This window comes from Mandrillus leucophaeus, unplaced genomic scaffold, assembly GCF_000951045.1.
Source record: "Mandrillus leucophaeus isolate KB7577 unplaced genomic scaffold, Mleu.le_1.0 Scaffold805, whole genome shotgun sequence".
NCBI classification, from domain to species: Eukaryota; Metazoa; Chordata; class Mammalia; order Primates; family Cercopithecidae; genus Mandrillus; species Mandrillus leucophaeus.
Genome location: NW_012108753.1, coordinates 582,004 through 599,826, shown reverse-complemented (window position 1 = coordinate 599,826; position 17,823 = coordinate 582,004). Strand labels below are relative to the sequence as shown.

The 17,823-nt window shown below is 39.1% G+C and overlaps 2 protein-coding genes across 2 annotated transcripts in view; one reads left to right on the top strand and one right to left on the bottom strand.

The window, feature by feature from the left end:
• Positions 1–9,817, bottom strand: part of HEATR5B (HEAT repeat containing 5B) — a 105,230-nt gene extending 95,413 nt beyond the window's left edge. The window contains exons 1-5 of the mRNA XM_011967636.1: positions 9,747–9,817; positions 8,767–8,914; positions 5,100–5,311; positions 2,734–2,842; positions 1,301–1,450 (exon numbers count right to left, since the gene is read on the bottom strand). Of these exons, the coding sequence (XP_011823026.1) occupies positions 1,301–1,450; positions 2,734–2,842; positions 5,100–5,311; positions 8,767–8,892 (597 nt within the window). The 5' untranslated portion in view covers positions 8,893–8,914; positions 9,747–9,817. The remainder of the gene's footprint in view (positions 1–1,300; positions 1,451–2,733; positions 2,843–5,099; positions 5,312–8,766; positions 8,915–9,746) is intronic.
• Positions 9,818–9,992: 175 nt separating this feature from the next.
• GPATCH11 (G patch domain containing 11) overlaps positions 9,993–17,823 on the top strand; it is a 14,899-nt gene continuing 7,068 nt past the window's right edge. The window contains 7 exon segments of the mRNA XM_011967634.1: positions 9,993–10,040; positions 12,368–12,372; positions 13,831–13,902; positions 15,096–15,322; positions 16,135–16,176; positions 17,372–17,492; positions 17,621–17,711. Coding sequence (XP_011823024.1) covers positions 9,993–10,040; positions 12,368–12,372; positions 13,831–13,902; positions 15,096–15,322; positions 16,135–16,176; positions 17,372–17,492; positions 17,621–17,711 — 606 coding nt within the window.

Genomic DNA, 17,823 nt, shown 5'->3' with positions numbered 1-17,823 from the left:
AAAGGTACAGTCATGAAGAAAAGTGTTGTTGGCATCAAGATAGACAAATGGATCAATAAAACAGAATAGAGTCCAAAATTATACCTATACATACACACACAACTGATTTTCAACAAAGGGAGCAAAGGGAGTTTAGTGAAGAAAAGACAGGCTTTTCGAAATGGCACTGGAAGAAGTGGATATCCATATTGAAAACAAAAAACAAAAAAATTTGATTCCAACCTTGCACCATATACAAAAATTAACTCAAAATGGATCATATATCTAAGTATAAAACTATAAAACCTCTAGAAGGAAACACAGGACAAACACTGGTTTACAAAATGTTTCCTTAGATACAACACCAAAAGCACAATTCATATAAGAAAAACAGATACATTGGATGAAATTCAAAATGTCTTTTCCTTATAAGGCACTATTTAGAGAATAAAGAGACAGGCCACCGATTGAGAAAATATTTGTAAATCACGTATCTGATAAAGGAATATGTAAAGAACCTAAAAAACACTCTCAAAAGTCAGTAATTACAAAACAACCCTATAAAACAATGGACAAAAGATTGAGCACACTCTTCTTCAAAGAAGATATGGATGGCAAATAAGCTCCTGAAGATATGCTTATCATTCATCATTAGGGAAATGCAAATTAAAGCCACAATGAGATACCATTGAGATATGAGATACAATGAGATATGTATCCATTAGAATGGCTTAAATTAAAAAGACTGTCAGTAACAAACAATGGTGATGACATGGAGGAAGTGAAATTCTCATACACTGCTAGTAGAGATGTAAAATGGCACAAGTACCTTGGAAAACTGTTTTGTAGTTATCTAAACGGTAAACTAAATCTGCCCTATGAACCAGCTATTCCATCCCTAGGTATGTGCCGAAGAGAAATGAAAGCATATGTTCATGCAAAAACTTATATACAGATGTTCACAGAAGCTTTTTTTATAATAATCAAAACTGGAAGCAACTCAAATGTTTATAACAGGTGAGTGAACAAACCAATGTGACATATCCATACAAGGAAATACTACTCAGCAATAAAAAGGAATGAACTATGGATACATATACAACATAAATGAATTTCAAAATAATTATACTAAGCAAAAGAAGCCAGAATACACATATGCACAAAAGTATATCTCATGATGTGATACGATTATATATAATTCTAGAAAATTTAATCCATTGGAACACAAAACATAATTTAAAATTTTAAAAGAAAAAAAATCATTGACTGTTTAAGAGCAAGAAGGATAAGGAGCAGTATTCTAAATTGGTCAAGTACTAACCTTGGCCACTGCACATCGAACAGCCATTGACCTATCAGTCAAGAGAGACCTGGCATTCTTATAAATATCACGATGAGAGGAAGCTGCTGCACCACCCAGGCCACTTAGAACTTTCTGCAGACTCATTAAGATTTCACTTCGCCCTTGAGACTAGACATGTATAGGAAAAAAAAAAAAAAGATTTTGTAAAATAAATTCCATATTTAAACAAGAACATGCCAAGACAAAAGTTCTTTGGGTCTAATGGTCTTACCTCCAAATTATAAACAGTAAATAATGAAAAGTACAATAAAATTAAGTATCCTGGAAAGTAAGAATATTCCATTAAATAATATCTTTCTTAAAAATTAGGTGATAAGTAAATATATTCCAATGTTTCTATGACTTACTGAAGTACATACAATATACTGAGAACATGAAGACAGACTCAAAAGCTTCAATATATCTCAATGACCCAAACTTTCAGAATATAAAATATTTTCAGAATATAAAATATTAAGTATAAAATAGTTAAGAAAAAATATATAAACCATCCAAAAGAGGAAGCAGAAAACAACCAACACATTTAAAAAAAGTGTCAGAAATATGGCAAACCTTCGTCTTCCTGTGACTAACTCAAACTCTTATATCCGTATTCTCATAGTGCTTATTGTTATTTCTAACAGTGTACTCATCACAGTGTATCACAATGCTTATTCACACTTAGATCTCTTCCACTAGATTGTCAGTTCTTTGAGGTCAGGACCATCTTTGTACGCTTAATGCCTGACAAATAATATTTTATCAATTCTTTTTAATTAATGAATAGACAAATAGTTCCCAGAAGAGGTATCCAATTCTAGTCCAATGACAGGTATCACTGAACAGGAAAATAATTTAGACACAAAACACACAGGCACAGGGAAAAGGCTATGTGACAAAGGAGGTAGAGATGGGAGAGATGGATCTATAAGCCGAGGAAGATCAAATATTTCCAGCAATCACTAGAAGGTAAGAAGGAAAGGAAGCATTCTTCTCTAGATCCTTCAGTGGAAACATGGCCTTGCTGACACTTATCGCAGACCTCCAGCTTCCAGAAGTGTGAGACAATAAATTGTTGTTTTAAGCCACCCAGTTTAAGGTAATTTATTACAGCAACCAGAAAATTAACACATTAGCTATGGTACCAAAAAAAGAAGAAAAAAAAAAGCCAATCCAAAAGTATTACAGGACTAAATAAAAAATAACAGGTAAACCTATTCATTGTTAAAGAAAAGCATTCTTTCTCTTCCCCCTGATGTATATTAAAAGAAGGGACAAGTAATAATTTGAAATTACCTCCTTGTTAAGCAATATGAGTACCACAGTGACAGAAAAAGAAACAAACATATTTTAGCTGACATCTAACTCTTGCCACAAGCAAATATTCAAATAATATCGCTTGTAAAACTTACCTCTGCACTTTTCAGAGATTTCAATAGATTATTCACTGTTTCTGGAAATGCGCTGCCCAACATTCTCCCCATTTTTTCATAAAATGCTCCGACACAAGCCACTGCAGCCCTGTGAGAAGTGACAATTTCACTGGTCATCGTTCAGGTTAATGATACAATTATACTTTTCTCATTTTCAGAAATCAATCTGCATTTGTCTAGGACACATTTGGCTATAATCCTTAATTTCAACTATCGAAAATTGTTTATCCTTCATAACTGCAACAAATACTATACTATATTTACACTGTATTCTTGTTAAATACTATAAATTGTTTTCTTGTTAAAATACAAAAGAATCTACATATGTACATAATAAATCATACCCATTATTTGGGAAGAAATCCAAGCTTTTCTTTTTTTGAGGGGGAAGACAAAGTCTCACTCTGTCACCCAGGCTGGAGTGCAGTGGCATGGTCCCGGCTCACTGCAACCTCCGCCTCCTGGGTTCAAGCCCTTCTCCCACCTCAGCCTCCCAAGTAGCTGGGATTACAGGTGCGTGCCATCATTACCAGCTCATTTTGTATATTTAGCAGAGATGGGGTTTCACCACATTAGCCAGGCTGATCTCGAACTCCTGACCTCAGGTGATCTTCCTGCCTTGGCCTCCCAAAGTGTTAGGATTACAGGCGTGAGCCACTGCGCCCAGCCCCTAAGCTTTCCTTCTATGAAGACTTTCCAAATTATGTCAATCCTCAACAATCCCTCTCTTCTTTCATTATATATGACACTAATGTCAATCACTCATTTTGACAAAATTATATCATTTATTGTGTTGTAACTTGACCATTTTATATGTCTCTATCTTGTTCTGCCAGTGGAAATGTAAACTCCAGAAACAGGGAATATATCTCACACATTTGCATTGCTCACAGTGTCTGCCTCTTAATTTACAAATAATACTATACTATTTGTAAACCTGTAAAATTTAATCTAAATTACATTAACAGAACACTCGGAAGAATAAACCAATAGCAACACATTTCTTCAGGAGCAAGAAATGACCCCACTGTCACTTAGGTCAATAGTAAGTGAACAGCTGTGGGTTTAGCTTAAAGGCAAAAGTAGGGCACGGTGGTTAAGAGTGGATGCTTTGGAGTCTGGCAGACCTGTGCCTAAATCCTAGAACCCACCATCTAATAGCTATGTGTAGTTGGATCTTGGAAGTGGGCAGGTGGTCTACCATGAGGCGAGTCACTCCCGCTCCAACAAATAAAAATAAATAAAAGCTGTGTGATCTGAGCAATTTACAGATAAGAGAGTTAACTAAATTTAGCTCACAATCAAACACATAATAAACAGTAGAATCAGGGAATCAACTTTCACCTCTTCAACTCCAAATCTCATGCTTTTTGATACCCTGTAGGCTGATAATAAATTTTAAATGACTGGCGTCACATGCCAGCATACATTAGAGATTTCCTAAATAGGACCCATGGATCCACTGGAAATACATATGAATGTATAATCAATTCTACTTAACCAGAACTATAAAATTATGTGTGTATTTGCTAAGTAGCAGTGAACATAGCTTCAAACTTCAAAATAAACTAGAAAGTACTAGAACTGTCTAATCTCCTCTAAAACTTTTGAGGTTTACATCTCTCCTAAGCAAAACACAAAATCTAATCACAATGTATCTAGGTAGTTACCTAGTGATACCAGGTAACTACCTAAAAGTAGACCTAAAAATCAGAATCCAGGTTTTGAATAATCTCTCTATTTCCTCTGTAAGCTATTACACTGACCATGGCCCTTTGAATGTTGATGTTCTAGAGTTGTATCCCTAGCCGTCTTCTCTTCTCAAATATACTCCTCCTCCTAGGTAACTTTACTCATATCAACGGATTCAGCCTACTCACCAAAACTACATTTCCAACAAATCTCTAAAATCCCAACAAGAATTTCTCTTCTCAAATATACTCCTTCTTCTCTTCTCAAATATACTCCTTCTTCTCTTCTCAAATATACTCCTTCTCTTCTCTTCTCAAATATACTCCTCCTCCTAGGTAACTTTACTCATATCAAAGGATTCAGCCTACTCACCAAAACTACATTCCCAACAAATCTCTAAAATCCCAACAAGAATTTCCAACTACCTATTATACGCTGTCATTTGGATATTCCCATTTGTATTCCAGAATCAGCATGCCTAAAATTTAACTCATTTTCTTCCCATCACAACTCAATCCACTTAGAGCTCTCATTGTTAGCAGCATGTCACAGGTTCCACCCACCTGGGGGTTTTTATGGTCCATAGTCTCCTACTAAGTTTCCTTGAAAGAAAAAATAAAACTTCAAGGGCCCCTGTTAAAGTAAGTACTTACAATTTTGTTGGTAAGTAGGCTGCAGTGTCATCTTTATTTCTGATAATGTCATTGCATTTATCAAGTGTCTGAAAAACTGTAAAAGTATCTCCAATGCTATAAAGGGCTGCGAGATTTTTAGCTAACAATTTTCGTGTAGGTGGTCCAGGTGAACTACTTATTAATCCAGTTAATTGTTCGACAAGTTTTTTCTGTTTTTCCTTTACATCGGTCTGTTACAAAAACATTTTTAAAAGAACATCATTAAAAAATTTTTTTGTTACCTTTTAATCAAAATAAAAACTACTTAACGCTTAAGGCACTCTAATAATTAAAAATTTGTATTGTATTAAACATAAACCGTGAGAATTTTTAAGTTATGGAAAAGTTCAGTAAGAAATGAGCCATTCTTTCCTACATTAAATATTCTCCTTCATTCTCCTCCAAAGCCAAAAGGTTAGCTCCAATAAAAGTGAAGACTCTGATTCAAAAAGTTATGAGACCAACTTACTGAGAAATAAATCAGCAGCCTAAAGATGCAAAATATTGGGTGTATGGACAACTGACATCTTACAATCCAGATACGTTTCCCATGTAAAAGCAAAGTCAACAGTTCATAAAGTTACAGGCCAGCAAATGAAACCAAAAGAAACTGAAGAGCCCTAGGCAACAGGAAAAAAAATACCCAGCTCTACCCATAATCAATACCTAGAATTCATTCATTTATTCAAACAATATTTATTATGTACTTAATGTATGCCATGTACTAGGGTGCAACAGTGAACAAAATAGACAACAAGTCCCTGCCCTCATGAAGTTTACATTCTAGCGAGGAGGGATAGAGTTTACCAAACAAACAAATGAATAGTATGGGTGCTTACTGTTTTATGTGGATTAATTAGAAAAGGCCTCTCTCTGAAAAGAAGCGAAGGGGTGAGCCAGGCAGATACCCAGGGGAAGAACATTCCAGGCCAAAGGAACAAGCATAAAGGCCTTGAGGTTGGAGCATTCTTAGCATCCTTGAAGACAGTAAGAAGGCCAGTTTGACTGGAGCGGAGTAAGAGAGAGAAAGTAGTAAGAGATGAAGTCAGAAGGATAGAAGGGGCCAGATCAGGTAGTCTCTTGTACCCCACTATAGAACTCTGTATGTTACTCTCACTAAGAGAACTTTGTATATTACTCTGAGTAAGAGTTTGAAGTAGAGGAGGGTCGTGATCTAAATGCTTTAACAGGCTCACTCTGACTTCTAAGAATACTCTATAAGGTCCACAAATGGAAAGCATCATGAGCAAATAGGAAGCAGATGCAATAATCTAGAGATGATAGTGGTAACCATGGAGACAAGTAAACTCTGGATTAATTTGTGGAGGAAACCATAGGATTTGCTGGTGAATATGACGTGAAATTTGAGAAAAAGAGGGAAGTCAAAAATGACTCTATGGTTTTCCCCCTGAGCAACCAGAAGGATGAAATGGTCATTTCCTGAGATAGAGAACATAGGGGAAAAGACAAGTTTGGGAGGAGAAATCAAGAATTTGGTTTGGGTATGTTAACTCTGGGATGCCACTTAGGTAAGAAAGAAGTAGAGTAAACATTATTCTGGGAATCACTATTTCATAGATGATAGTAAAAATCACGCAATTAGATATCACTGAGGGAATATGTACAGATTTTTAAAAAATGCCCTGAACTGAGGAAGACTTAAAAAAGAACAATTAGTAGTTAGTGAAGTGGGAGAGGAACCAAAACCTAACAGTGTCTTGGGAAGCCACGAACAGGAAGAAAACTTCACACAAACTGTGCAAAGCAATGAAAACAATATTATTTTCTAATTTGGGTGGAGGGTGTACAGATATTCATATTATGTTTCATAACTATGTTTTATATAGTCTTGTATTTATCAATTTCACAACAAAATTAAAGATGTTTTAAGTGTTTCGAGGTGAAAAGATAGAGATGGATCAAATAAGACAGAATACTGACCACTGACTGCCCAGACCACTGATGGCTGGACAAGAGCTGTTTCAGTGGAGTGGAAGTAAATTCCCGGTTGTAGGGGATTTAAGAGAAAACAGAAACTTCTAGTTAAAGATTACAAGTGAATCCATGCATTAACTGTTTCTTTTTGTTGTTGTTGTTATTATTAGTATACTTTAAGTTCTAGGGTACATGTACATAAAGTGCAGGTTGTTACATATGTATACATGTGCCATGTTGGTGTGCTGCACCTATTAACTCATTTACATTAGGTCAAGCATTAACTGTTTCCATAGAAACTCCATTAAAACCATACTAAAGGGCAACAAGAGGAATAATAACAACAAAGCACAAATCCAAAGGGTAAAGAAAATACGAAAAAGAATCAGCACAATATTTGGAAACCAAGTGTTCCCAACAGGGAAAGCTAAGAAAGGACCTATCTTACTACACAGGACCCCCTAAGAGATCGTGGTATTTTTAAGCCCTAGGAGCTTTTGGAGGTGGGAGTGAAGTTGTACCTTGAGAGAGAGGGAATGGTTGAGAGTCTAAGAAGCAGTAAGACTCCTCTTTTCCACTATGGAAGCAGACTGAAACCTTATTCTCTGGGAAGAGTGAAATACCATATGTCTAGACTAGGAGACCCAGGCACAGTTGCGGTCTGGGAAAACTGCACTGAAAACACAGATACGCAGTGAAAGTACACATACTGAATGTTAAAGTCTCCACTCTTCTCCCACAATTCCAAGAATATAGCCAGCTAGCCATATACTCTTCAGACCTGAGAGTAGAAAAGTATCTTCTGGGGACTAAGCAGCCTACAGAAATCTGAAATACTACGGTCAGGAACCAGACCAGCCTACAGTGAAGTCCAGTTTAAAAGACTGGCCCTGCTGAGAAAAGGTTTTACTACTCACTTTTAAATTTGAACAGGCAGCCAAAGATCATCAGACATTTGAGGGAAGCATCTACCTTTTTTTTTTTTTTCCCAGATGGAGTTTTCACTCTTGTCATCCAGGCTGGAGTGCAATAGCGCGATCTAGGCTCCTTGCAACCCCCACCTTTCAGGTTCAAGCGATTCTCCTGCCTCAGCCTCCCGAGTAGCTGGGATTACAGGCGCCCACCACCATGCCTGGCTAATTTTTGTATTTTTAGTAGAGACGGGGTTTCACCATGTTGGCCAGGCTAGTCTGAAACTCTTGACCTCAGGTAATCCGCCCACCTCGGCTTCCCAAAGTGCTGGGATAACAGGCGTGAGCCACCAGGCCGGGCCATAGCTACTTTTAAAGACAGAATATAAAATACACAGACAATAAAAAATAAGCTTAATCGAGACTACGCAGGAAGAAAACAAAGAAAAAAAAAGCCTATTATTGACTCCTCAGAGAGATAAGTGAAGATACTGGGATTGTTAGGCTGCATAGAGAGATCACTTGCAATGGGTGATGATAAATTTAAAGTGACACCAATCATGTAGCCATGTTTTTCTCCAGTTACAATGAACTGCACAGGTAGAGATATAAAGAAGGTAGGCAATGAGCCGGATTTAAACGAGGTTTGAGTTTTGCCACTAAATTCCCATTCGTGCAATATTCTCAAGTTCCGTAAGTGACCCACAAACCTTCCAAAACATAATATATGTTTTCTTAAAAATCATGACCACATAATCTCTTTACATTAATGCAACTGGGAAAAAAGAGCAATACCATACCTTGTTGGCAGCAACCAAGACTTTATCAAGAAATCGCAACCATTCAAAGATAAAAACCGGTCTTTTTGCTTCAGTGATTTGAGCCAAAGCTTCTTCATTTAGCAATAAACTGTGGGCTAACTCCATTACTGAAGTTTTAAATTCACACCTTAAATTTAACAGAGTAAAAAATACTTGTAAAATGTTGAAAGTCAAGCTTTATGGAATATACCCACTAAGAAAAGTATGACTACTCATTTCTTTTGGGGAAAAACTCAACTTCTTTGAGGCAAAACCTGAAAACATACTTTTAAAGGACAAAAATACAAACAAAAAAAAAAGCGAAAAAAACTGCTTGGTATAAGGAAGAATGAATCATGGAGTGAAAGGAAAATTAAAATAAATTACTGCCCAAAAAAAGGCATTATTCCAGAAGAAATATGTCCAGCAACACATATGTCATTTACCCGTTCTATAAATGAGAAAACTGAAGCACTAAGATCAAACACCCCAGCCGGGCTTGACAACCATCCTCCTCTTTTTCTCGTCCACTGCTCGGTATACCGCACCTTTACCCTCCCGCGCTGCACCTGGTCAGGGGGACTGAGGTCAAAACACCCAGCACAGACATCCCGAACTGCAGGTCTCCAAGACTCTTCCAAAGGGGATGGGTGGGGCGGCCAGGTCCTGGCGGCCAAAGCCTCAGTGACAACACCGGGCGGTCAGGAATGCACCCGAGAAGCCTCGCGCGCTCGGGGTCTGGCTTCACCCGGCTACTCCAAAAACCGAAAGCGGCGGACCCGGGGAAACGCAAGAGGCCGCCGCAAGCCTCCGTGGGGTTCCGCAGGCTGTCAATAGCACGAGGCGGCGGCTCGAAACTGCGCAGGGAGCCAGAAAAGGGAAAATGTTCAGTACGAACTCAAATTTCCTCCCCACCCGTCTAAAAATGTACGTGGGACAGAAGTCCGTGCGTGTCAACGTGCATGCTTCCGCGACCTCACCTTCTAGTCTGAAAAGGCAGATCAGCTGAGCTCCGGGGGCAGAGGCAGCCACCAAGAGACCCGGATGCCCCACCTCCCGCACTCCTGCCTGCAGGAAACAAGGGAACAGCGCTTGCGCGGAGGGCTGGTCTTGCGCAAGCGCAGTCACCACGTCCTCCTATCACCCACCGCAAGTTTCCAATTGAGTCTGTGCTCGGAAACTGCTGTGAGCCGAGGCCCGGAAGTCCGATGCTGGTTGGTGGGCGCATGCGCAGCGCGCGCTCCGCGGAGCTGAACCGGGGCTAGTAGAGAGCTGTCAGATAAGAGAGCTGTCAGGTAAGGGTCTGGGGAGCGCCGGTAGAATGATAAAAGGCAGCGTGCGCTGGCCGTGAGTACCATATCACACCGTCAGCCACCTTTCCATCCGTGGGTGGTTGCGTCTGTGGGGCGCTTGCAGCCAGGAGGAACGCGGGAGGGAAGGGATCAGCGGTTCCTGAGCGTAGTGTTGAGAGTGGGACATTTCTTGTCACATTTGTACTGTAGGTCCATCTCTCCACTTATATATGTAATAGTACTCTCAATATGTCTGTTTCCTGACTACACCCAGTAAAAAAACAAAAACAAATCTACTCCTACAGTCTTCCCACTCTCAAAAAATGTTAACTCCTTCCACGCATTCAGGCCAAAAACTTAGCGTTATCTTGACATCGTTCTTTACATACTACCTACAACATCAGCAAATCCTGTAAGCTCTACCTTCAGGTATACCCCAAATGCGACCACTTCCATTGCTATCACTCTGGTCCAAGCCTCCATCATCTCTGCCAGAGTATCGCCTTGTGACGTTTATGCTTATGTTTGATGGAAATGGATAATGCTAAAGTATATTTTACCAATAGAAAGAGAGCTTTAAAAGCAACCTGTAACCCCATTCAGATGTGCCTGGCACTTTAAATAGGTCTCTTAAAAACAATGTAATCCTATTTGCAAGGCACTGTGACCTGGATTCTTTGTGGTTTTCAAATAGTCATTTAGCCATACTGAGCCTTAATTTCTCCAATAGGAAAAACAATTCCTACCTTGTAGAGTTGTTAGTGGTGGTTAAGTGTGATAAAAATGTGTGATATACTGGGTAAATGTTAAACCATTATGTGTAAAAATGCTGTTATTACAAATGAAGAATCAGGTTTAGAGGGAGTGGGTGAATTATAAATGCTGTATATAATAGTGCACGTTTTTAACTTATAATAAAAATAGGTAAACTAAACTGTAATGTTTAAAGATGCACACGTGGATGACAAAACTACCAAGAAAATGAAGGAAATGATTGCCATAAAAACCAGAATAGTGACTATTCTTAGAACCAAAAGAGAGGTGCAACTGGGTAGGGGACGAGGGCTCCCAGGTGCCTGATAAGGTTCTACCTCCTGATAACTTTTGCTGCATAACAAATTATCCCCAAATGTAACAGCTTAAGATAACTGTAATCATTTGTTATCTCAGAGTTTCTATGGGTCAGGAATTTGTTAGCAGCTTGGCTTAGTTTATTAGCATGGACTTTCTTAAGAAGTTGCAGTGAAGATGCCAGCCCAGGCTGAGTCATTTGAAGGCCTCCCTGACTGGAGCAAGAGGATCCATTTCCCAGGTAGCTCGCTCCTGTGGCTCATGAGTTTGTGCTGACTTTTAATAGGAGGTCTTGATTCCAATCGTGTGACCTTCTCCATAGAGCTTCTTGAGTATACTTATGTGACAGCTGACTTCCTTCAAGTGAGTCATCCAATTTCAAAGTTAGAATGACCTAAGAGCTGCAGTTATGACCAATAAATCAACTCCATCATTTCCACAAAATCCTATTGGTTACACAGATTAATCCTGTTCACTGTGGAAGGAGACTACACTAAGGATGTAGAAAACCAAGCAGCAAGAATGATTGGGAGCCATGTTGGAGGGTACCACATGGTTACAAGAATGTTTGACTCACAAAAATGTATTAAGCTGTGTGTTTGTTTTATGTGTTTTCTGTACTTATTTAAAAAGTGTTTAAAAATGACATGTTGACATAGGAAAAAGTTATAAAATCACAAATATTAAAAACCCTTTTTATCCTCATTGTTGCTAAACAATTATTAAGCATTTATGTTTGGGATGCAGTGATAGGTAGGGATGATATAGGGGACTTGTTTTTGTGTTTAACACAAGATATACATTATCTAGTTGAGAAGATATACATTAAAAATATAAAAAACCAGGCCAGGCATGGTGGCTTATGCCTGTAATCCCAGCACTTTGGGAGACCAAGTGAGGCAGGTGTATTACTTGAGGCCAGGAGTTTGAGACCAGCCTGTCCAACATGATGAAACCCTGTCTCTACTAAAAACACAAAAATTAGCTGGGTGTGGTGGTGGATGCCTGTAATCCCAGCTACTCGGGAGGCTGAGAAAGGAGAATTGCTTGAACCTAGAAGGTGGAGGTTGCAGTGAGTTGAGATCACACCACTGCACTCTAGCCTGGGCGACAGAGTAAGACTCTGTCTCAAAAAGCAAAAAAGAAAACCATTAAAAATTAGTATAGTAATCCTTTTTTCATCCAGTGTAATTTTCTAGACACTTGGTTGCAGTTGACAGAACCTCTACTTCAGCAAGCTTAGGTAATGCAGAAATGTATTAGTCTATGTAATGGGGTAGAATGCTAAGTCGCAGCATCAAAGAATCCACGGCCTTGAAAACTAGGCTCATTTTCTCTATCTGGCTTCATTCTTCAGACAAGATCCCTTCATGTGGCCAAGAAGATGGCCATCCACAGCCCAGCTTCACATTCTCCCAGTTCAGAAACACCCATCAAAGACTTTCTTTCCCCGACAACCCATATATTCATATAATGTAAGGAAAGAGATGGTTATTTCCCTGGCTGGGTCATCTCATCCCCTATTGCTGGACATAGGGTACTATAATTCACCATCTTTGTGCCCAAGGAAATATGGGATAGTGACATTGCCACCTTCTACTAGAACCACATGAAGGGCAGAGGGTTGGGTTCCCAAAGGAAAAGATGGTAGGCAGGAAAAAACAGTATATATGCACCACAACAAGTGACTACACTTTTGTCTTAAAAGCAACTGAACTAGCAACATTGACATTGCCTGTGAACCTGTTAGAAATGCAGAACCTCAGGTTCCAGCCCCAGAATCAGATTCTGCGTTTTAAGAAGATCTCAATGCACTTTGTATACACAATAAAGTTTGAGTAGTACTTTTGTAGATAATTACTTTAACCCATTAAGGGCCAGTAATTACATGATTTTAACTATTCTGGATAGAAACTGTCCCTCAAAAATATTTCCATGTAAGTGAGTTGTTAACTCTATCGAGTTCCACATGAGCAGCTTGGACATAAAGTGCTGTAGAGAAAGGCCTGGAGTGGTCAGGACAGGTTTTTGAAGGGAGGGTAGCCTTGGCCTACAGGGAAGAAATGTCTATGCTGTGTTCAGAGGGCCGTGAGAAGCCATGGGGCTTGAATAATGAATCCTTAGGGACAGTTGTGTCAGATTATGAAGGACAACATCTCATGCTTTGCAAAACTGACTGGTCTCCCACTGCCTACGGAGTCAGGTTTAATGAAGGATTTGAAACAGGCTAGTAACCTGACCTGACTTGTATTTAAAAACAAACAAGCAAATAAACAAAAAACCTCTGGATGGGGTGCAGAGGATGGATTGGAAGAGGAGACCAACTAAGAAGCTGGTTAAGAAGCTGTTGTAATAGTTCAGGTGAGGAAAAAAAAAAAAAGTGCCTGAACTAAAGCAGTGGTCGCAGCTGTAGAAAAAATGTCTGTGAGGAGTTTTATGGAGGAAGACTTGACAGAGCTTCATAAGAGGTCAGGAAGAAGGAGATAATGATGACATTAATATGGAAATACAGGGGATGTAGAAGGCTGGGGAGAGGGGAAAGAAATGAGTGTTGAGTTCGAAACGTCCACAGATAAAGATGTCCAAAGGGCACCTGAATATATAGTGGAGCTCTAGAGACAGCTCATGGCTGCAGATACAGAAAGGTTTATTTCCACTCTGAAAAACTAAAAAAAAAAAGTAATTGTTACTTTATTTGTAGATACTATAGCCATATGAAGTTGAACATGGCAGAAGAAGAGGACTATATGTCTGATTCCTTCATTAATGTCCAGTAAGTAAATGTGCATACCCAATGCAATGATATGTGTAAGATGTGTAGATTAAGCAATGACATTTTATTTTATGTTTTTGAGACAGGGTCTCACGCTGTAAGCCAGGCTGGAGTGCAGTGGCACAGTCATAGCTCACTGCAGCCTCAAATTCTCCAGGCTCAGGAGATTCTCCTACCTCGGCCTTCCAAGTAGTTGGGACTGGCAGGCCTGCACCATCATGCCTAGCTAACTCTTCTTTTTTATTATTTGCAGAGACAAGGTCTCACTATGTTGCCAAGGCTGGTCTCTAACTCCTGAGCTCAGGCTTTGGCTTCCCAAAGTGCTAGGATTACAGGCATGAGCCACCGTGCCCAGCCTGACATTGAGTTTAAATGTGCGGTTGGAAAGTCAGTCTTCTTGCTTTATGGAAGTACCTCCTATGCCTCCATACAAAGAAACTAGAAGCCACTTCCTCCTTTTAATGCTAACCATTGTACTTTTGCCCATGATCCTTTTTATTGCCTTCTTCCAAGGAAATTTACTCCTTTTCCTGTATTTCATCATATTGTCTCTTCTAGTAGTTGGGACAACTTTGTTCTTTATTATATACAACTTTGTTCTTTATTATTGCCAACATCCTAGAAACATAGTAAGTCTAAACTTACTATATCTGATTTCTTCAACTTTGTGCTTTCCTTATTTTCCTACGATCTGGCACCAGCCTTCATCATTTCTACTAAAACAGCCATTCTTAGAGGTCACTGATTAGGCTCTAATGTCATAATAACAAAGATGATCATAGAGGTAGTGCCGAAATATTAACTGTTGTCAGGTGAGTAAGTGACAGAGTTATGAGAAAACTTGGCCAGGCGTGGTGGCTTATGCCTGTAATCCCAGCACTTTGGGAGGCCGAGGCAGGCGGATCATCTGGGGTCAGGAGTTCGAGACCAGCCTGGCCAACATGGCGAAACCCTGTCTCTACTAAAAATGCAAAAAATAGCCGGGCATGGTGGTGGGCGCCTGTAATCTCAGTTACTCAGGAGGCTGAGGCAGGAGAATCGGTTGAACCCAGGAGGTGGGGGTTGCAGTGAGCCGAGATCATGCCATTGCACTCCAGTCTGGGCGATAAGAGCAAAACTCCATCTCAAAAAATTTTTAAAAAAAGAAAAGAAAACTTTATGGGCTCATCTAAAAAAACTTTTCCCTTATTCAGAGAAGATATCAGACCAGGATTGCCAATGCTAAGGCAAATCCGAGAAGCCCGCCGAAAAGAAGAAAAGCAACAGGAAGCCAATTTGAAAAACAGGCAGAAGAGTTTAAAAGAAGAAGAACAAGAAAGACGTAACGTTGGGTTGAAGAATGCACTAGGCTGTGAAAACAAAGGGTTTGCCTTGCTGCAAAAGATGGGCTATAAAAGTGGTCAGGCACTTGGCAAGAGTGGTAAGTCACGAGTGGAAATAGACAGGTATTCCTTAACACCTAATTGTGACTTATGAATGAGGACCAAAGCTGATGCTTTAATCTTTATCTACACAGAAATTAAAACAACTTGGGCTTTTTAGTCTATTATGTATTAATAAGCCTTATGGAGAACTTTCATCATCCCGCATCTATTTTAGATACCACATATGCCATCAAGAGCTGCTTATCAGCCCAGCTTAGCCTTGAAGGCACTAACAACTGAGATGGATGTGGCTTACAACAGAAGTAGCAAAGAATGGTGATAAGTGGTGGGTTGAGAAGTGCAATAGCTAAAGACATTGAAACAACACTGAGGATGATGGCAAGACTTTGCCCTGCTTGCTCTGTACCTGTGGCAGCCATCTGAGTGACTGTCCAGTTGGAGAAGCTTAATTCTCACCTCTCTTTTTAGGAAGTGAAACTGCTTATTAAGATAGAGAGGCTATATATTTATAGTAACCTCTGTAAACAGTTTTTCTTTCCTTTATCGTAATTGCTTTGCTTTCACTTAAGGCTATCACCCTCTTGCACTAATAATATCAGTGTTGTTCCTTCTTAAAACTCCACCTTCAGGTGGCATAGGAGGCTGTGAATCAGCCTTTTTGATGAGTAGGTATTTGAAGACAAGGGAGGTAATTGATTATATATAGAATACTGATGTTCAGATTTCAGTTTTGAATATCATTGAAACAGGAGGGCATATGCATAGAGCATTGTAAAGTTGCATACTTACACTGTCCTGTAGTTTGAGGAAGATTTTCTAAAGTAGTTTGTATTTCATTCTCTTTCAGGGGGTGGTATTGTTGAACCGATTCCTCTCAATATCAAAACAGGTAGGTAATTATTTTGGAGCATATTTGCCAGTAATAATAACTTACCCTTAGATCTACCACATATATTTGCTCATAAATACTTTTTTTTTTTATGATGGTACTGTTACAGTTCAGTAAAATTTTGTTAAATTTCTAAACATCTTCAACCAGAAAAGAAATAAGTTTTAGTGAGTATAAAATAAAATTTAAACTACACAAATGTGGGAAGAACAAATCATTATAACCGTTGAATGTGCAATACTGTTTTTGTCCACTGAAATATCTTAAAACTGTTTGGCTCTGGGAGGCCGATGCAGAAGGATTGCTTAAAGCCAAGAGTCGGCTGGGCGCGGTGGCTCACGCCTGTAATCCCAGCACTTTGGGTGGCTGAGGTGGGCAGATCACCTGAGGTCGGGAGTTCAAGACCAGCCTGGCCAACATGGAGAAACCCCATCTCTACTAAAAATACAAAATTAGCCAGGCATGGTGGCGCATGCCTGTAATCCTAGCTATTTGGGACGCTGAGGCAGGAGAATCACTTGAACCCAGGAGGCAGAGATTGCGGTGAACCAAGATTGCGCCATTGCACTCCAGCCTGGGCAACATGAGTGAAATTCCATCTCAAAAAAAAAAAAAAAAAAAAAAAGCAGCTAGGAGTTTGAGACCAGCCTGGGCAACATAGCAAGACCTCGTCTCTGCCAAAAATTTTAAAAATTACCCGGGTGTAGTGGCACATACCTGTAGTCCTAGCTACTCAGGAGGCTGAGGTGGGATGATTCCTGGAGTCCACAAGTTCAAGGTTACAGTGAGCCATGATTGTGCCACTACATACCAGCCTGTCTCTATAAAAATAAAATAGAATAAAAGTGTTCTGAGACAGATTTACCTACCAAATGTTTTGCTTAATACATTGGATGAATTCAAGAGAAAAAGATATACTTTATTCATCATACTTAAGTAAAACTATAACAGTTAATACTGTTTTTCTGATTCGAAAAATTGTTCATAGTATTACTATCTTATGAGATTAATAATCTTTGTAAAAATCAGATTATGTTTTGGGCTTAAAAACCTTAGTGTTTTCTACTATTAGCGTATTCAAATGATTTGTGAGTGGTAGTACTCAAGTGAGAATTGCATTTAATCTGTACATACATTGTCTTGTTTTGAAGCACAAAGTCAGTATGTCTCTCATCAGAATTTTCGGTTCGAATAGGGAAAAGTGGCATTGGTCATGAGGCATCATTAAAACGGAAAGCAGAGGAAAAATTGGAAAGCTACAGAAAAAAGATTCACATGAAAAACCAAGCTGAAGAAAAAGCTGCAGAACAGTTTCGGTAAAGCTGTTTTTGAGCTGGTTTTGGTTTTATTTCCTCTTTACTGTGGTATGTTCTCTGGTACTTGGGCATATAAAATGGTTAAAGAGAATGTAGACCTTCAGTGTATAATTTTTCCTTTCAATTAGAATGCGACTTAAAAATAAGCAAGATGAAATGAAGCTAGAAGGAGATCTCAGAAGAAGCCAGCGAGCCTGTCAACAATTGGATGCCCAGAAAGTAAGCCTTTTACCAGCTTTCAGTTTAGTAAAGTGTTTTGGTGCCCACTGTGATTTCATATATATGTGTGTGTATATATATACATATTTATATATGTGTGTGTATATATATA